The sequence below is a fragment of the Lissotriton vulgaris genome, chromosome 3_2, assembly GCF_964263255.1.
Source record: "Lissotriton vulgaris chromosome 3_2, aLisVul1.2, whole genome shotgun sequence".
NCBI lineage: Eukaryota > Metazoa > Chordata > Amphibia > Caudata > Salamandridae > Lissotriton > Lissotriton vulgaris.
Genome location: NC_141690.1, coordinates 290,189,756 through 290,210,376, shown reverse-complemented (window position 1 = coordinate 290,210,376; position 20,621 = coordinate 290,189,756). Strand labels below are relative to the sequence as shown.

Here is a 20,621-nt window from a genome sequence, read left to right as displayed (position 1 = left end):
TGGTCGCTCGAGTTCCAAGCTTCCCCAGTGTGCGCTCGTTCACTTCACTTTTTCACGGCCGCAGGCCGTGACTCCTTTACCACTGATTTGCCAGTTGTAATGCTTTCTGTGTGCTGCTGTGAAGGCATTCTGCTTCAATTTTAAACATTAGGCCAGACACTTTTTCACGGCCGCAGGCCGTGACTCCTTTATAATGTTGTAAATACAAAACACTGACTATGCTGAACAATGTACCATTTAAAAATAGCTATTCATTATTTTCTTACTGCGAACCGGGTGTCTAAAGATTTTTTCTTTTGAGGAAAATAAATGTTTATTTCTAAAGCGCTACAACGTATCCAGGGTTTCTCAGTGCTAGATCGAAATGTTTATAATTACGTTTTTAAGCCTGCCCAGCCTGTGCCGTCTCTCCCTACCACTTAACCCTTCACCCTGCCCCCACCTCCTTCTGTCTCCCAGTCCCTTGCTGTTGTCCAGTTCCTTGTTTCATATTTGTTTGCCCTCTTCTTTCTCTTTCGTTCTCCCTCCAAGTCCATCTGTGAGCTGCCTTTATCTTTATCTTTCTGTCCCTCCATCTTTCACCATGTTATTTTCCCCGTCGCCCTTTTCACTCTCTCCCTTCTTCCTCGCTCTCTCGCTTCCTTCTTCCTCTCATTGTTCCTCACGCTGGAAAGAACGTGAATCACAGTGCAAGAAAGTGTGTTGTGCATATGGAGCGACGTAAAGCTTTCGAGACTAAGCTGCTCGTGTGGCATTATACCAACACTTTTATTAAGCTCACTGAGTCGATAATACTGATGTTTGTTGGTAAAGCGAGTCGGATATTGTGCAGCGCGTGCACCGTGCGACACGGGTGTGCAGAGCAGATTGCCTCTTAGAACACGCTGAAGTTGTGCAAAGCACCCTGCTGCAGATAAAATAACACACCAAACCAGCTGGACATTGACCATCTATGAAACCCAGAGCACTTCAGTGTTGTCCCTCCTCCCCCCTAATTACATCCCTTTCACTCGAGCCCTGAAGCTTTTTACTGAGCCTGCAGAACCACGTCCTTTGCTCTTTTTTCCAAAGCATTGTTCTGGCCTCCAGCCTCCCATCCCCAAATCGAGGGGCTTTTGCCCATGAGCAGAGATTTATCCTAGTGTAGGGGCACATCATGAGGGCTGTCACAGGGGCACACATTTTCGAGTAGTGAAGTGTGGACGGTTGATCCTTCATTAATACTCATTACAACTAGACTTATTCGGCAGGGGGGACACTAAATTATGCATCAAGGTTGTCTAAATTATGAGGCAAGAAAAGACAAATTATGTGGTACAATGTGCAACATTTTTAATACTTTTAATTCATTATTTTGTCATTTTACACATGGTAATGCCCTCTGATGAATGATTTGAGCACCAGTTATGTTACACAAGGACACTTTCATTGTGTGGTAGGCGTAGGGAGATAAAGTGATTTGATCAGAATCACAGGATGCTGAGCCCACGCCGAGGCTCCAACTCGTTTCCCCAGCAGCATTTGGCACATCAAAGGCTTCGCTGCCCCGCCCCCTGCCGTCACTTATTCACGGCCGCAGGCCTGCCCTCCTCTTGCTTTCTGTAGTTTCTTTCACCCCCGCCGTCGTCCTGTTGTCAGTGGTAACTCTCACTCATTGCTTCTGTTGCATATGTTTAAACTTGCTGTTATATCTGCCCTTGTGTAGCACAAGCAACGGATTACAAATGCTATAGGTGTCACATTTCCACAAGTTAACACTATTCGCATTGTAAATGACAAAGTTATTAATTTCCAAAATTTCAAAACAAAAACATAAATAATAAATTTGTCATTTACAATACTAATCCCTCAAACTTTACTAATGCGAGCCCTATTGCATTGCAAATGCTTGTTGTAAAAGAGACCAACAATTTGCCACAACCAATCAGATTAGCCTCACCCCATAGAACCTTCCTGAGAGAGCCTCAGATTTTCGTAGACGTTGTAACAGTAACCACATCTGCCAAAGGCTGAGCTTTCCCAGGGGAGGTGGGTGGGCGCATGGGAATCTATGAAAGCTACCAATATTGGAGAACCAAAGTTACAGGTAAGTAACTTGTTTTCTTACTCCAGTATTAAAACTTTCGTAGATTCCCATGCTTTGTATCAGAGTAGCTTGCAGTAAGCCACAAGTGCACATTTTGCTACATGAGTATTACAATATCTCAGCATAACTGTCTTCATATGACAATCCTATACCTTGTAACAATACATCAGAAAAATTATGAGATACAAAATGTGCCATCAGGAAGGAGGGACAGAAGGGAAAGCTCATCTCTTATTGGAAAAGATTGCTCAGGACTGCTTGTCCTACTGACGCTTCGCTCCTTATGAAAGAGTCCAGGCAGTAAAGCTTTCTGAATGTACGGGCACTGCTCCATGTAGCCGCCCTACAAATGTCTTTTATAGGAACTCCCGCGAAGAGAGCTGCTGAAGATGAAACTGATCTTGTGGAGTGACCTCGTACTTGTCTCTCCAGCGGCTTTCCTGCCACTTGGTGGCAATAATGAATTGCACTTGCAATCCAGTGTGAGATTCCTTGTTTTGATAGCAGAAGCGCTTACATTTAGCACAATAGGTTTTATCTGTACTTGGTGCGCGAGCTTGAGTTAATATCTCCCTACATTCCTGAGGGATATCTAAGCTGTGAAACTCTCTGTGTTCAGGAGTCAGGCCTTCAAATGGAGAGAGCTCGGATCTGGATGTACCACCTGCCCCAGGGACATTGTTAATAGAGATGGAATGGGACAGGGGCGAAATGGATGGTCCTGAGAAAGCAGGAGAAGTTCCGTGAACCAGAATTCGCGAGGCCAGGCTGGTGCTATTAAGATCATTCTGCAAGGTTCCATCTTTATTTTCCTGAGAAGCCGTGGGATTAGGGGAATTGGAGGAAAGGCGTAAACAAATGCGCCTAACCAAGACATCGAAAGAGCATTCCCCAGTGACCCTCGATGGTGATCCCTGCTTGCATAGAGTCGGCATTTCCTGTAGTCGCAAGCAGGTCTATTGTTGGAGTGCCCCAATGTTGAAACACTTCCTCCAGAATGTCTTGATCCAATTCCCACTCGTGACAGGCCGATTTCAGACGACTCAAGGTGTCTGCTGTTGTGTTGAGTGCCTGGTGGATGCTCTGCTGAAAGAACTATGTTGTGGAGAATCTCCCATTCCCATATTTCCTGGGCCTCTTTCGAGAGCCGATGAGACCTCGTACCTCCCTGCTTGTTTACGTAATGCATGGCAGTTGTGTTGTCTGTCCTGACCAGCACGGTTGCGCCTTGAACCTTCGGCAGGAAAGCCTGCAAGGCTAAGCGAATCGCTCTGAGTTCCAAGAGATTGATATGAAGGAAACGCTCATGGGTTCCAGTGATTGCTCACCTGGAGGTCCTGTAAGACAGCACCCCAGCCTTCCATTGAGGCGTCTGTGGTTAGAATCAGACGGGATGGAGCCATCCTGAAAGAGAGACCTCTTGAGATATTTTCCTTGATAGCCACCAACCTGCTGCTTTTCTCATGACAGGGGTGACCTTTACCTTGTCCTCGAAAGAACCTTCCACCTGGTGCCATTGCATATCTAGCTGTTCTTGTAAGGGACGCATTCACAGTCTGCAATGCTCAACTAATGGTATGCAAGATGAGATCGATCCTAGGAAAGACTTGTATAGACGAACTGTCAGGGATCGTCTCTTTTGTAAATGGTTGGCAGAAAAGATTAGCTTTTTCTGTCTTTCCTCCGAAAGAAAAGCCTTGCAGGTTCTTGTATCTAGAATGGAGCCCAGAAACTTGACCTTTCTGGATGGAAGAAAGACTGATTTGTCTTTGTTGAGAAGCAGACCCAGGTGATTGAAAAGTTGGATGCAACTTTCGACTGCCTTTGTCGTTGCTTGAGAAGACGGAGCTTTTATCAACCAATTGTCTAGGTAAGGGGAAACTTCTAGCATTTGTTTCCTTAGGAATGCTACTACCGGGGCCAATACCTTTGTGAATATCTGTGGAGCAGATCTGAGCCCGAATGGTAGTACTTTGAATTGAAAGAGGCTCTTGGCTACTATGAAGCGTGAATATTTTCTGTGAGATGAGTGGATCGGAATGTGGAAATATGCATCATGGAGATCCAGAGTCGCCATGTAATCCATTGGATTTAGATGACGCAAGATGTCTTGAAGAGAGACCAGGTGTTGAGCTCCCTCAGATCTAAGATTGGGCGCTACTTTTCCTCCGTTTTGTGAATTGGGAAAATCTGGAATAGAACCCTTTTCCTCTTTGAGAGAGTGGCACTGGTTCTATCGCTCCCTTGGTGACGGAGAAGATGCAGTTGTTTTGATTCCGTGGCGCGAGGGGCTCTGGGAGGTCTGGGAATTCTAGTGTATGGCCAAATTGAACAATATTTAGGACCCACCGATCAGTTGTTAAGATCTTCCAGCAATCGAGAAAATGTGTAATCCTGCCCCCTATTGATGTTACAAGGGGTGAAGGGCCAGCAGGCAGAGCCAGGAAGCTGCTATTGGCGTTTAGAGGTATCTCTCCCCTGACGTCCCTGTCTACCTTTGAATATTGGCGGGAGGAAGACGTCGATTGGCTCTGCCGCTGAGAGTACTGAGGCTTAAATGATTGAGAGGGTTGAGAATAGGAGAAGTAGCGTTGTTGAAAACCTCCCCTATACATAGAGAAACCTTTTCCTCTTGCACCCCGGAAAGGTACTTTTCGATATTGAATTGTGCCCAAAGATCTTGCCATTTCTGTATTTTTTTTGGTCGAGGCTACCGTCGCACTGCGAAGCAGTGGGCGTAGCCGAAGATTTTATGTCTTCTACAGAGGGGCTTCAACCCGCTTCTCTCTTCCATTGGCTAGCTTCGTAAATGGAGGCTAGCCTTTGGAAGAGATGTGTGTCACTCAGGGCTGGAGCAGATTCGTGGGCGTTTCTTGCTTTTTTCAAGCCCCGCCCCTTTTTGTACATAATTCGGAGGTGGCCGTTTACTGTTTTTTTTTTGGCAGCGCTTTTGTTTTGCCATGTCCCCGACCGCCGCCGGAAGAAGTCGTCCTCAGGTGAGTGCTTGCTGTCCTGCCCCCCCCCTTGTTCGTGCTTGCTGTTCTGCCCTCCCCCCCGCGCAATACTTGTTTTACCGTTCTAGTGCACGTTTTTGGGAATTCTATGGGGTTTTCTCTGATTGCAGACCTACCTGCACGCAGTAAACTTCCATTTGCTACATGCCTCTTGCTTTTCAAGCATGGTGTTTCAGCTGCCGGTGGCTCTGCAGAAACTCAGTTGAAGAGATGAGCACGCACGCGAGGTAGTCGCCCAGTGAGCTGGAGTGAGAGGTGGCTCGCGCAATGTGTGGGGTGGCCACTCAGACCCACGCGGGTGGGCAGCTGGAGGGCCCGGGGTACGACCATGTTGCCTGCGCCGTGAAAGCTGTGCATGCACGCGCCGAGAATCACAGGATTACCTCGATAGATTCTGCAACAGGGCTGACAGCGCTGGAAGCTCCTGAGCACAGCAGCTCTACCGAGAAGCCGCAGAGGTAGGACAGATTGCAAAATTAGCATGTTTGGGGGGTTGGAATCTTTGTTAGTCTTGCGCAGCAGAAGCCCCAACAAAAGTCAAGATCCAGGCACACACTGCTTCAAAATAAGAGTCCTGCTTGCTTCTCGGCTTCCCCCAGCGTCTCGCATGCCCACATCCAACTAGCATGCGAAGGACAAGGCGTCCTCAACTTGGCAAGAGTCCCCACCAAGGTTCAACACGGCCAGTAAGGATAGTCTTCTTTACTCCTAGACACCATTTCAGGAAGAACGGGGAGAGGCTTTTCAAGCTCTTAAGACATCCGAGCTTTCAGGGACTGCAAAGCATTCTTTCATACAAGACATAATCCACAGACTCCCCCCAAGGCTGCTGTTACGCAGTCTTGGTCTACAATAAATGAACCATCTTTAGTTTACAGGGTGACGTACTGTGCTGATAATGGAGTATAGGATTTTTGATTGAGGTTGGTTTCTTTAAAACTCTCCTCTTGCAAATAGTTGAAGTCATTATTAAAATACATTCCACTGCAAGTTTTTCCAGCTGAACCAAAAATCCAAACAGAACACATCAGTTTTCCGTGACAAGATCAGAGCTTCGTTGACTAATTCTAACAATTTTCTTTAGGTTGCCAGAATTAGAGCCGTTTTGCAAGTCAAGTGTCTGCAGCAGCCCACAACAGACTTCAATAGGCTCCGAAAAACACGACAAGTCCACTAGCTGTTGAAATGTGACTGGATGTTTACACAGACAGCTCACACTGTGAGCTTGCCTCTTAAAGGGGGTTGGGTGGGGGAAGAGACAGGCGTTTTTTCTGTCTCTTTTCGCCAAGGCCAGTAGGGCTGGGCAGGAGTCTGTCCCATGTCAGTGAGTTCTCAATGAAAGGGCTGCAGGGCTGGGGCTGACTCAGTGCGAGAATTAGGATCAGTTACGCTCCAGGCTACTGTATACAGGCGAGGTCGGTAGGGCTATGGGGAGTCATATATGCTACCTTGTTTGTGAAAGGCCGGCAGGGCTGGGGCAGAGAGAGTCGGGGAAGGGATCAGTGACATGCTAGACCACTTTATACAGGGCCGGTGGGGCTGTGGTAAAGCCGGCCGGGATCCGTGGTTGGCGGTGGGGCTGTTGGAGTCGGAGACAATCTCATGCCCATTGGGGTCTCTTTGTTAACCCCCTGGTTTCTGGGTGGTCGGCAGTCCGCACCTTTCTTTCTTTTGTGTAGTTATTCATTAGTTTTGTTTGTTTAATTGTCCGCACTCACTGCAGCGCCCATTTCAGCAGCTCCCTGATGTTTGGAGATAGGTAGATGATTGTCAAAGGCTCCGCATATCACCCGGCCTGTATCTTTAAGAGGAGGCTGGGCGCCTCCCTCCTCGGTTTGCCAATGGGATCTTTCTCGACTTCTGAAAGAGGCTGAGATAAGAGACCTGAGGAGATTATCAGCCTTTGAGGGGGTCACGTGAACTCACCCCATCCAGAGGAACAGTCAGGACACACCCCCGGCAGCATTCACACCAGAGCGAGCTAGATGGGTGTCCTGCACTCACCCGGAACCCCCAACCTCTCCTCCGACTGAGTGACCGCCGCAGAGCCTCGCCCCGCCTGTGAGTGTGGCTCTCTGTGTGTGTGTGTGGCTCTGTGTGTGGTTGTGTGTGTGGCTCTGTGTGTGTGTGTAGCTCTGTGTGTGTGTAGCTGTGTGTGTGTGTGTGTGTGGCTGTGTGTGGCTCTGTGTGTGTGTGTGGCTCTGTGTGTGTGTGTGTGGCTCTGTGTGTGTGGCTCTGTGTGTGTGTGTGTGGCTCTGTGTGTGTGTGTGGCCCTTGTGTGTGTGTGTGTGGCTCTTGTGTGTGTGTGTGGCTCTTGTGTGTGTGTGGCTCTTGTGTGTGTGGCTCTTGTGTGTGTATATGGCTCTTGTGTGTGTGTGGCTCTGTGTGTGTGTGTGTGGCTCTGTGTGTGTATGTGGCTCTTTGTGGCTGTGTGTGTGGCTCGTGGGTGTGTGTGGCTCATGGGTGTGTGTGTGGCTCTGTGTGTGTGTGGCTGTGTGTGTGTGTGCAAATGTAGAAGGTCTCGCATTTGCGACAGATTAAGCTATTTGCATTGTAAATGACAATGCCATTTATTTATCTGTTTTCAAAACAAACACATAAATAACATTTTTGTCATTACAATGCCAATAGCTCTAACTTTTTGAAAGGCGAGACCGTTGCATTGTAAATGCTTGTTTAATGTCCTGTAAAGCATCATCTATATGCTTGCCAAACAGCATATCCCCATCGAAGGGCAGATCCAGAATCTTATTCTGCACCTCCGGGCGAAACCAGGTACATCTCAGCCAACAATGACGCCTCAGGACAGCTGAACCTGCTAAGGCGCGAAAAGCCATTGTAGCAATGTCCATTGCACAATCTATCATTTCAGATGAAGATCGTTCACCCTCCTACAGGATTTTTCTCGCTTCCGCTTTGGCACTCTCTGGAAGCTGATCAATGAAAGGAGAGAGATCGCACGACATTTGGCGATCATATCGTCCCAAAATTGCTAGTGCGTTCCAGGCCCTAACAAGGAGGCTAGACATAGAGGAAAACCTCTTGCCTACATTGTCCAGGCTCCTGCCCTCCCTATCTGGCGGTGCAGTCAGGGGTGCCGTCGGGTTTCTTGATTTCCTTTGGGCCGCCTGAGAAATAACAGAGTCAGGTTTAGGTTGACCAATAAGACAGGCAGGACTGTCCTCTGGAGCCTTATACTTTTTCTCCAGACGCAGTAGAACTGGAGTTACAGTAGCTGGAGACTGCATCACCTTCTTGCCCTCATTCCAAACATGCTCTACTATGGGTATGGAACGGATAGATTTCTTGTAAGGCTCTTTAAAATCATAGAGAAAACAGTATGATTGTCCCATAGGAACAGGAAGGCCAAATCTTTTAGATGCTCTTTCCATAAGATTATGGAAACCCCCTATGTCCGCTGGAGGCAAATCCACAGGGTTCGGAGATGGTGAAGCCGGGTCTGGGATAACGTAATCGTCCCATTCTGCGTCAGGATTTTGGATATGTTCCACATCTGGTCCTCGTCTGATGAATCATCATCAAAAGGTCCCTCTTCAATCTGTGTATCGAGGAATGGTGAGCCAATGTTCCATTGATATGGCGAATGCAAGTTCTTTCCTTGACATAGTGTCCGTTGACAAGTCGAAAAAAATACACCACAAAGCCAATTGACATGAACAGGTAAATCGAAAAAAGGACCAACCAAATATAGGTTTTTTAAACAACGTTGCTAGAACAGAAATCTTGGAAGGGGTCTTCGATGGGTGTCAGTGTCAAAAGAAAATCTGGATTCCGTAGCCAAACAAGTTTGCAAATCAGGCATCAAGAAGTCAGTGGGGTAAGTATATTCAGTCTCATCAAGGTGAGCACCAGGTAACAAGCTCAATAAAGGACTTGAAACTGCAGGCATCTCGAGGGCAACATCAGGCCTGGGGTTAGAAGCCGGGACCACAACAGAATTTCCCAAAATCGATGGACATGGAACTGCCGGAGCCATACTAAGAAGAATCGGCCACTCTGTGTAGTTTGACATTGTCAATGGAGATGTACCTCTGTTCTTTAGGAGCTGGAAGTGGTGGTAATATGACTGTTCTTGTGCCCTTCACGCCAATCACTGGAACCGCAGCTCGATATGAGGGACCAAATTCTTTCTTGTTTTCGATCTTCTCATGAACCAGTTCTCCAACTTGGGGTAGCCAGCCAACTACTGGGATCTGCAACGCATCATCAGATGTGGAGGGCAAGTGTTCCTTTGCAAGACTGTCTCTCGTCTCTTGTAGGTTCTGTAAAACATGACAATGTTCATCTATGTCAAAGGGGGCAGCAACCGCCACCTTGTCTAGACCGTCAAGGTCGGGGAAGAACATTTTGACACCAAAGAGCATTTTGTATGGGGTCTGCCCACCCAAAGACCTTCTAGAGAGATTATTAAGGGCACGCTGCACGATATTGAGGTGGGCCAGCCAATTCCTGCCAGTGCCTATATCCCTAGCTGTCAAAGACTGCTTTAAATCACGGTTCATTCGTTCCACAACACTGTTACTCTCAGGTCTGTATGGAGACGAAAACTTGACTTGGACCCCCAACAAAGCCATAGCATCCTTGTACGCCTTAGAGGCGAAAGCAGGACCCTGATCCGAATGGAAGGTACCACAGGCAAAAATCCCTACTAAGACACGCAATTCTCTTATGACAGTTCGTGAATCAGCGTTAAGGTGTGGCCACACCCACACAAAGCGTGTGCATGAATCAACTGCTACTAAGATGTACTCATACGCAGTATCAGAAGAAAAAGGACCGCAGTGATCTAAATAAACAGAACCAAGTGGTTTATTAGAAATGTACAACTATGTCTGGGGCGGATGCGCAGCAGTTGAAGGCTTAATCTGCTGGAAAATATCACATTGAAGGACATAATCACGCATCTGTTTGTACTGTCCCCGCCACCAGAAACGTTGTTGTAACTGAGATACAGAAGCCGAAACGTCCGCATGCGCAGACGCAACACTCTCATGGGCAGCTGTAATCAGTGTTGACCTGCGGTCCGCGTTGGGAATCAACCTTTCACCAACGTCTGGTATTTTCACATAAGGAACTTTATCAGGACTTAAGTGGTATGAATACTTCGAAGGGAACCCCTTAGGATATTTACTTCCCTTCTCACAGCCAAGATATCATCATCAATCTTACTCTTGGAACGTGTAACTGCCGCAACCAAATATGTCGATACTGCTGATTTTGCGGCCTCGTCGGCCAACGAATTGCCAGCAGCGTGAACTCCTACGCGCTGATGACCAAGAGTGTGAATTAGATACACAAGTGGCAACTGCTCTTTAAGCTCAGCCACTCGGACCCAGATCATTTTATGTTTTATTGTGCTACCCTTGGAATCACGAAAATCATTCTGAATCCAAAAGAACAAGTTCTCATTCTAAGACTGGACTCAGTAGTAAGAATCACTCACAGTAAGAGTCGTCACACTAGGATCAGCGTACTCCAATGCAAGCATCAGAGCACGGAGCTCTGCCAATTGTGCGGTGCAGTCCCCTAAAGTCTGCGTGTGCACGACTCTGAACTTGAATTCATCATTCACTATGGTACTCACCACAATGGCGTAAGCTGATACGTATGCGTGCTTAGACCCATGCGCAACTTACGCTTAACCATCAGTGTAAATGATACAATGGATATCCTCCAAAGGCCGCATAGTCAATGGCGCAGGATGAACAAACTCATACTGCAAAAACTCCTGTGACTGTAAGGAGTCATCAAAAATGAACGTGACATCCGGAGACGTCAATGATGCACCCCATTGTATCCACCGAGGGTGCAAAGCTTTAGAATTTGGTACACTGGCCTTTGTCACTGCCTCTAGTGCAGGATACAGGGTAACAACCAACATGAGTTTTCCCTGTGACAGTGCACTTTCCTTGAGAATCGCCATTTCACTGCTGTCAAAACTTTTTCCACAGTGGAAAACCGCATTTCTGACGAAGTGTACAAGTGTGACTTGTAAACAATAGGTACTGGGTCTCCTTTGTTAAAAGTAAGGTAAGTGAAACCCACCGCCCCAGGGATGATTCTTATCACCAGGTTGGTGTGGTTATCACGAGTCAGTAAGAATTTAGATTTAAAAAGATCAGCCTGCAAAGATTGCAAAATGGCTGAATGTTCTGGCAGCCAGCAAGATTTGGTAAAATTTGGTTATATCAAAGCATACAAAGGCTTGACACACTGGGCATATTCGGGTATGTAGGTACGTCCGAAGTTCAAAAATCCCATCAAGGATTGTAATTTTTTCAGAGTTGTAGGAGCGCGGAACTGTGTGCATTTCTCCATGAAGGGAGGAGCCAATCCTCGACCTTCATTGTTGAGCTCGTAGCCCAGGAACAACACTGTGTACTCTGCAATGTGAGACTTTGCAAAGTTGAACATGTAACCGAAGTCCGCAAAGTTACAAATTATGCGGTCAACGTGACACAGATGCGCCCAAATTTCGTCGTCTGTGAGATAGCTGTCATCCACATACAAACACGCATCTGGGTCAACTCTCTCCAAGAGAGAGACTACACGGGCAGCAAACACTCCTGGACTATTTTATAGCCCATAGCCTAGCGCTTAAATTGGTGCTGTTTGCCGCAACAGGTCAAATTGGTCCATTGGGAACTTAGACCATCCAAATTGTGGGCAAAAAAAACGTTGGATATGTCAAGTGTGGTCTTAAACCATTTTCGAACAAGACCATCCACTAGAGCAGAGCCGTGGGTATTCTGTACTGCACAGGTACGGCAATGCGAGTTCAAATGCCGGTAATCCAATACCAAACGATAAGATCCATCTGGCTTGGTCACAGTAAAAAGTGGGTTATTCATCGGTGACACACAAGTTTCAACTAAACCTTGATATTCCAATTGTTCAAGGATTTCCGCTATGGAAGCCTTAGCTTCACGTCGGATGGGATATTGAGGTTGAGGCTGTGGCAGAGACCGTAAGGGAATCTCGTGGTGTGGGGAAAATTTATCCCAGAACAACAATAGAGGAAGTGTAGAGGTAATGATAGAATCACCCTCCAAACTGATCTATCTAAACAAAAGGATTCTATCAATGTGTGATGGTGACTAATTTTTATTTTTTGGTGAATGTCTAATATATAAGTGTGGAACTAGGCTCTCTCTTAGAATGACAAGACGAGGGCACTATGTGCTTTTAAAATACCCCTCACACACTAAGAATCCCTTAGTGTCATGCTTCATCATGAGGGTCTTCCCGTCCCTCTACGGGGCGGGGCGTGCTACCACCTACGAACTACGTGGGAGCACTGATTTTGTTGTGACAAAAGGCTATGTGTTGGTGCAGTGTAGGTGATATCAGTGAGGTGTAGGGACCTAAGTATGTGAGTGCAAGATAAAAAAGGAATAAAAAATTCCCTGGCTAGTAGAAAAAATATATTTTATTAACTTCTCTGTCTGGGAACGTTAAAAAGGGGGGTTTTGTGGTAGAGTTATTAGCTAGCTACCTGGGATTCTTAGTGTGTGAGGGGTATTTTAAAAGCACATAGTGCCCTCGTCTTGTCATTCTAAGAGACAGCCTAGTTCCACACTTATATATTAGACATTCACCAAAAAATAAAAATTAGTCACCATCACACATTGATAGAATCCTTTTGTTTAGATAGAAAATGTATCCCAACCACAGTGTGTACGGTACAGAGCCGGCACAAGGGCTTTAGCCCACTCTTCTGCAAAATACAGCGCATGCTCCTTTGAGACTGTGTGCGTGAAACTAGGGAGGATTACCTCCTCCCCTCTCGGAGCTGCGAGAACAAAAGGTGGGGGCCAGTCAGCCTCCGCTAACAGAATGTCATAGGTAGTTGTAAGATTTTCCCAAAATACCCCTTTTATGGTACGCTGTATGTCACTTTCAATTAAAAGGACTATTTCATAAAGTCTATCAGGGGGAGATACTCTGGTATCAGCTGTCTCCACAACAACATATCGGTCAGTCGCTATCACCTTCAGTAGTGGACGCAGGGCCTCTCGCACAATGGTAATCTCCGCCGCGCTGTCCAACAACATTAGCACCCATGTCTGATTCTGAAGCTGCATTCTCACTCTCTATGGCATATCTCGCTGTTAACGCTGCAACTTTCTTCTTCTGAACCTGGGGTCTTTTCGGTGTTGAATCGTCCTGCTTGCCTTTAACGTCTTTCGGGCGGGGCGGTCGGGTCCCTGCTGGCCACCCCGACCTCTGCCGCCTTCTCCACTACCGGTCGATGAGGCTGATGAGTCCTGAAAAGAACGAGGAGCTTGCAAAGCATTAGACACCTGAAAGCTTACTGCATCTCCCTTGATATTCGCAAGTACGAGATCAGAAACTATGTCAAAAGAGCCGCATAATCTTATTCCCAATTCAACCGCTGCCTCAGGTCCGTGCTCATCTTGAACACGTTTAATGACCAAGGGAAGGATGGTCATTGACGGAGTGCCGAAGAATCTCATAAACACCGCCGCAAATATCTTACCCCAGGACTCACAGTCACCAGCCTCCGGTATCAAGTCTTTAGGCAAACTAATTGTTAGAATCCTGTGTTTTTCAACAGGAGTCGTGTTAGGAAATACTGCTTCCAGATGGTCAAATATCTCAGCAAGCCAGAAAGGCATACCATCCTTATCCTGGGGGCGCTTGCCCATCACTGCCTTGACCATCACGGGACTAAGCTTCATTCCGCCCGGGAGATTGCGGGTAATGTATTGTACTAACGACCTAATAACGCTAATCGCGACTGTATGTAGCCGCCTTAGATCTGCACCGGGAACCACTCCTGCTTGAGGATGCGGTGTAAATCCAGCCAAAACAGGCCAAGTAGTGCCTGGAATGGACAAAGGACCTAACCTAGTTATTGTTAAAGAGTGGGGTACGGCGCCATTAAACCAACCTCGGTGCTCATTAATTTGAACTTCCTGTGTCTTATACGGAACATATTCGCTGGGCACGGCTGTGTGAGTATATGTGTCGAACACACCAGTATTTGCGTTCACAGCAGGGAAGGTCACCCACGAGTAGAATATCTCAAAAGGGTAAGCCACTTCCGCACTCACAACCATGATAACCGCCATGCCCTCTAATTGGACGTTATAAGCTTGCAAATTATTGCGAACCGCAATACGACTATGCTGCGGTATGTCAACGCCAGCCATAACGACACAGTAAGAAAGTGGTACAATGAAGAATCTATGTAGCAACACTGGGTAGCAATTCAAAAGGAAACCGTTTGAAAAGATTCAAGCTTGAAAAGACCTATATTATTATAGGTAGGTTTGTCCGACACTACTGTCATCCGGAAAACATAGCAAAGGGGTTAAGGACTGGATGAAGTACTACTCAAGCATCATGTTATAAGACCGCCAACGGTTGGGCGCCATGTCGCAGGGATTCTGCTCCTACACAGAACTGTGCATAGAGACTTGGAACCTCAGTGAATTAGGGTGTGCCAAAACTCACCTTAGTATCCAAAATCCCCTACCAGACTAGCAATCAGTGTCTCATTGGTTCTTACCGACCCCCAAAGATTAGACAACCCAGAACATGAACTTAGAATAAATCAGGAAACGTGGAACACACAAACACTCTTTCGTTACACTCTAATACCAGTCCAAAACGAGGAGTAAATGAAGACACATGCAAGTTTGAAATATTTATTTCTATTGCTGTGTTCTCAAGCGCAGTATCTTAGCTAATATAAGCAAACATATTATAAGCAACAAGGTTATCAGCATAGTTGCTAGTCCATAAAATAGAAAGGGTGAAAGCATGTTAAAATGCTAAAGGGAAGAAGGCTAAATTACACCTCAGTCTTACCCTCCCTTGCTAGTATATTATATTATATCTACAGAAGGCCTCTTTGGGTTTACAAGGATGGCCCCATACCTCTGGTCCTAGTATAAGGTATCACATCATTTTCTACACCAGCTGTCTGCATAGGAATGTTCTCCAAACTGTGTCTGCATGCTCTGCGCAGTGCATTATTAAACGTGTCAAAATCAGAGATGGCCACAGCTGCATATGTGTTATGCCTAGGACGTGCGCTGATCAGACCGAACAACAGCCACTGTGTTTAAATAACCCTGAAGGTCTCGGCACTCACTGTTCAGACATAGCTCACCAAACAAAGCTGATTCAATAAGAAAACATATTATTCTCGTGTGAAGCATAATGTTCTGCTAGACTCTAAACATTTATAATATTGTGTGCCGTGTGCAAAAGCATCAGAAAGGAAAAATGGCGTTTAAACTTCTAATAAGCTCATGCTAACTTAACACAGTGTACAGGCAAAGCCCATCTCCATGACAGCATGACACCTCTGCCCAGGATGGGCTTTGTTTCTGGACCCAGAGAGTGGAGGCCCTCACCCAGGGGTTCAGCAACTTGTCTGGGGACGGCAAATGGCAGTTAGTCATTCAGGAACCACACCACGGCTGGTCATTTTTCCGGGGGCATCTCTGAGTGCATTTTACATTAAAAATGTTGGTATCATTGTGGGTTTAATGTGCTGAGAAGTTTCCTGCCAAACTTCCTAGGTTTCAGAAAAGCCATTTTTGAGCTGTGGAGTTCGTAATGACCAACTTCCAGACCATATACTCTTTGTGGCTTTACTGCACTTACAATGTCTAAGAATGGATTTTAACACTGTAGGGGTGCAGTGCTCCTGCAACTGCACCCTCACCTGTAGCTAGTGCACCCTGCTAGAGGGGAGACGTACCTAGGCCCCAGACAGTGGGTTGCAGGCATGGCACACAGTCGACTCTTCCCTTTTCTCGACACCAAAACACGCAGCCTGCAAAGGCAGTGTGTGTGTGTGTGCCAGGGTGCAGGGCCTCTAAGGTTGGCACAATAGGTGCTGCAGCCCTTAGAGGCCTTCCCTAGTCACAGTACCCTTGGTACCTTTTACAAGGGGCTTACCTTTGGCCAGAGATCTGCCAATTGTGGATTCAAAGTTACAGTTTTGGGATAGAACACAGGCCCTGGGAACCGGATTGGCAGGGACCTAGGGCACATCAAGTCAAAGTGCATCAAGTGCCAGGCAAAACGTGGGGGGTAACCATGAAAAAAGCAGCCGTTTCCTACAATCATTATACCACAAGGTACATATTCTCTACTCCCAAGCTACATTTTGCCATGCATCCGTCACAGTTTTTAACAGGAAACCTTTCAGCCTACAGAGCATTATGCACCTTCGCGCCCCGTATTCCAACTCAAATACACCTGAGGGACGGCCGCCTGACAGGATTGAATAACACAGTGGAAACGGGATTCTGCTCTACAAATTTTGAAATTATTTTCCATGGAACACTTTTTCATGGTCTGTTTTAAATGATTTTAAGGGTGGATATAACTCATACTCTGGAACTCTAATCTAGTCAAAGAAAAGTGCTGAAGTTAAAATAAAATATTGGTTAAAAATGATCTAGCCTTTATAGTAGGAACGGAACATTCAGAAGCCACAAGACTCCTTAAAGACTTTTCTTTAGCATGTAATAGACAATGAGACCATTGTAAGATAGGAGCCTGTCCGCTTATAAAAAATCTCACCAATCCTGATCTAACCTTAGGGCTTCTACTGAGACAATAGAATTCAAAGTGCAAACAGTGCAAAGAATCTTGCCCTCCACCTTATGCAACAAGTGCCATTGATTAATATTGATTGTCTCTGTGGCATATAAAAGAGTCGGCAGAATCTTCACTGTATATGTTAAGAGATGTTTAAAGAGTCTGTCAACCTATTGCTCCATAAAGTGCATTTGATGGGTTTGATATATGTACAATATGTTCGCTTTTGGCGATGGTCCGGAGCCGAAGCCTGCTTGTGATGGCAGATGCTCCTACGTCGCTCTGGTTGTACTGTGCTATATCCAGAAGGATTCCTTAAATCTCTTTTGTTTCTCCCTCAGGTCATGTTTTCCTTCGAGGCCGGCAGGCGCTGTGAATCAGGTTCCGGGAACTTCACCTTCGAGACCAAGCAGGGTAATGAGATCTTCGTCATCGTTGAGTCCTCAATCAAGGAGCAAAAAGCACAAGCGGACGAGGACCGCCAGAGCTTCTCATCCCTGGACGCTGACTGCCCTCTGCTCATGCAGATCAGGAACACCATTGCGGAGTCTGTGGCTGCCAACAGTGGCACCTCCCCAGGCGAGGAGCTTCCAGGAGATACAACCAACATGGACATCAGACCTCCTGAAGATGCCACCAGGGCCCGGCCTGTGAACAAGCTGGGCTCCAACGAGGCCTTGTTCATGAAGAAAGAGGTGAAGGTCAGAAGCCTGGACGAGAGAGAAGCAGCCAAGATCCTCAAGGCACGGGTTCTCCCAGACCCCCCAATACCGCCAGCCAAGCCTGCAGTCTCGAGCACTCCTCCTCGCTCTCCTCTCCACAAGGCACCCAAGAGCCTGCTGGGAAGCCCAGAGGACCCAACCACCGTCTACTCAGAGCCCAAGGACTCTATGAGGTTCCACAAGCCGAGTGCAGACAACTTGTACTCTGACCCTGTGGACAGCGTGGCCAGTGGCGCAGGTAAAGGTGCCACTCTGGGAAGGCCCCATGCCATGCCAGAGGAAAGGAAGATGGGTCCCCTTTATGCCGATCTCTACGAGGATGTAGACATGGCGATGCTGAATCCACCTCCAGAGGCCAAAGGGAAGGTTCAAAAGGGAAACCATATCTATGACGAGCCGGAGGGCAGAGCTCGGGCTCCTGCCCCGATGCCCACCACGAGCCTAGCTGCTTTGAGAATCTATGATGAAGCAGTTCCGTCACAGGACGCATGGAAGACCCAGGCTATCGACGAGAAGCTTGGGTACGAATACCCCTACAATCCCAGCACTGACGATTATTCTGTGCCTTTGTTCCAACCACTCAACCAGAAGCCGAAAGCCAAACCCAAGGGCCCGAAACCTGTACCTGCCCCAAAGCCTCAAGTGCCCAGGCCCGGCGAGCGGATTGGGGACCCAAGCTTAGCCTGCAGAGGTCCATGGGTCACTCACAACGTTAACAACAGCAACAGCAGCCTCAGCTCCGATGCAGTTTACAGCCGCGTAATCAAGCCGGGCAGAGGTCCCGTGGCCACACTGCCTTCCTCCAGCGACCAGAGGGAAGGTGGCCAAGAGCCATCGGTGGAGCAGCAGCAAAGCATCAGCATTTATGAGGACCTTGGGGAGTTGTAGTGAGCGGGGTCCGGTATGAGCATTGCCTGTGGGTACAGTACAGGGGCGCTCCTCACATGCCAAGGGCCTCCTCACAGGTCAGTGACACATGCCAAGGGCACCCTCGACGACAAGAACACTGTGAGTATAAGCAGTGCCTGTGGGTACAGTCAAGGGGCACAGGAGTCTGAAAAACACGTCACTCATTCAGTGCCATCCCCAGATATCAAAGGACGGAGCAGGCTGCCAACACTCCTTAGGAAACCCTTCTGCTGCCTACCGACTCTGTTTTGTATCCTCTCAGTCTATGCTGCCTTCACCTACATGTCAAGGGGCACCCATCACATGCCAAGGGCCTCCTCAGAAGTCAGTAACACATGCCAAGGGCACCCTCAACGACAAGAACACTGTGACAAGCCAAGGGCAATCTTACTAGACAAGGGCATCCTCACATGCCAAAGGCACAGTCATAAGCAAAGGGCACACTCTCATGCCAAGGGCCCCTCACGTTTTAAGGCACCAACACATATCGGGGGCTCCCTCAGATGCCAATGGCCTCCTCACATACAAGGGGTACTCACATACCTCACATGCCAAGGACAGCTCCACATATCAAGGACTTCCTCCGATGCAAAGGGCACATCACGAGTAGTGCACCTGCAGATGCCAAAGGCCTTCGGATGATAAGGGCGCTGTGGGAAGTCAAGGGCACCCTTTCATGCCACAACAACACTCTGCTACATGTTTAGGGAAGAGGGAAACAGAGACACACTGCACATCGCTATTATTGCTACTTTAGTCGCCTACTTGTGCCCCCATCAGCGCCTGTGGTTTGACCCCTAATTTCTCATCAAAGTTATAAGCGATGGGGTCGATGGCCACCGGGTCGCCTCATGTTCATGACAGCAGTCTAGGGGACCCTGCCCCTCTGATGAGGCGACTCTGCCCTCTGTTGAGGCGACTCTGTCCCTCTGTCAAGGGGACTCTGCTCCTTTCTTTGACACAACTCTGCCCCTCTGTCGAGGTGACTGTCCCTCTCTTCGAGACGACTCTGCCCCTCTGTCGAGGTGACTGTCCCTCAGTCAAGGCATCTGGGCCCTCTGTCCCTGCCCCACAATCAACCTAGGGATGTGCGTTGAAATAACAGGTCCAGTGCAAGGCACTATGTCAAGGAGACTTCCACACAGATAGATGGATGCTTTTGAGACGCCACGGTGTTTGTGTTTGAAGGTGGCACCAGTGGGTGGGGGTGCAGAGTAAGACCCAAGGGAAGAGCTGTGTTTGTGACTGTGCTTCTCTATAGGAGACACAGATCAGATGAGCATATTTACAAGACCATGGCGCTGCCGGTGCATCACTCTTGTTGAAGCTCTGCTGGTGCTGCGACCTGGCCCATATTTACAAGGCCACGTAAAGCTACCTCGCGTGGCTTTACAAGGCCTTGTAAATATGGCTCCTTTTTATGCTTCACTGCGTGAAAGGGGCGTGCAGTGGGTGCACCGACACAACACTCATTGCTTTTTGACGCGGCCCCAGATTAGTAGGGCGTGTAAATCTGAAACAGCTCCAAAAACTAAGGCCATTGAAAAGCAGGCGTTAGTGGCGCAACGTAGAGAAGAACGTATATTTCTCCTTGTTTTTTGCGGTATGGGTGCTAATGATTGTTTATGTGCACGAAGGGACACCTTCATGCACATAAATAATCATTCCTGCAATGCCGGCACCCTAGCATCAAGGCGCAAGGTGTCTACATTGGCGCTAGGCAGTTTTTTTTTAGCACCAGCGCAATGGAGAAAAGATGCGTGCGCTGTATTCCTGTATATAAGGCACATCCCAGCGTTTTTTAATGATGCAGCACATCGAAATTGCTTGCAGCTCCGTGCTGCGCCATTCCTTTGTAAATATACCCAAGAATCGGCGTTCTGTGTGCAGCAGGCGCAGTGACACCTGGGAGAGTTCACCTGAGTAAAGCAATTGTGATATCTGAATCCTTGGACCAGGTATGGATTACACCTGGTGTGTTGAAGCACTGTTTATTGGTTTTAACTAAAACTGTTTTATTACACATTTTTATTCATTACGTAATATGTGTTTGTTCTGTTTTAATTCCAAAAATACTCCTGTAGGAGAGATGAGAAAGGGATAAGAGCCTCCTCACTTCATAAAGAGAAACCAGGAAATGATCTCAAACAGGGAAACCAGAGACCCTTTCACCCCAAACTTGTCACCTGGCACAGAACAACCTGGAACGGAGCTGGCACCTACGACAGATAAACTGAGGAACAGGGTTCAAGAGACCTTTAAAAGGTCATGCGGGCCTTATAA

At 47.4% G+C, this 20,621-nt stretch overlaps 1 protein-coding gene across 1 annotated transcript in view; it reads left to right on the top strand.

Annotated features, from left to right (window-relative positions):
• The window catches only part of DOK1 (docking protein 1), a 215,584-nt gene extending 195,223 nt beyond the window's left edge, over window positions 1-20,361 (top strand). The window contains exon 5 of the mRNA XM_086964407.1: window positions 17,049-20,361. Within this exon, the coding sequence (XP_086820533.1) occupies window positions 17,049-18,317 (1,269 nt within the window). The 3' untranslated portion in view covers window positions 18,318-20,361. The remainder of the gene's footprint in view (window positions 1-17,048) is intronic.
• Window positions 20,362-20,621: the final 260 nt, after the last annotated feature.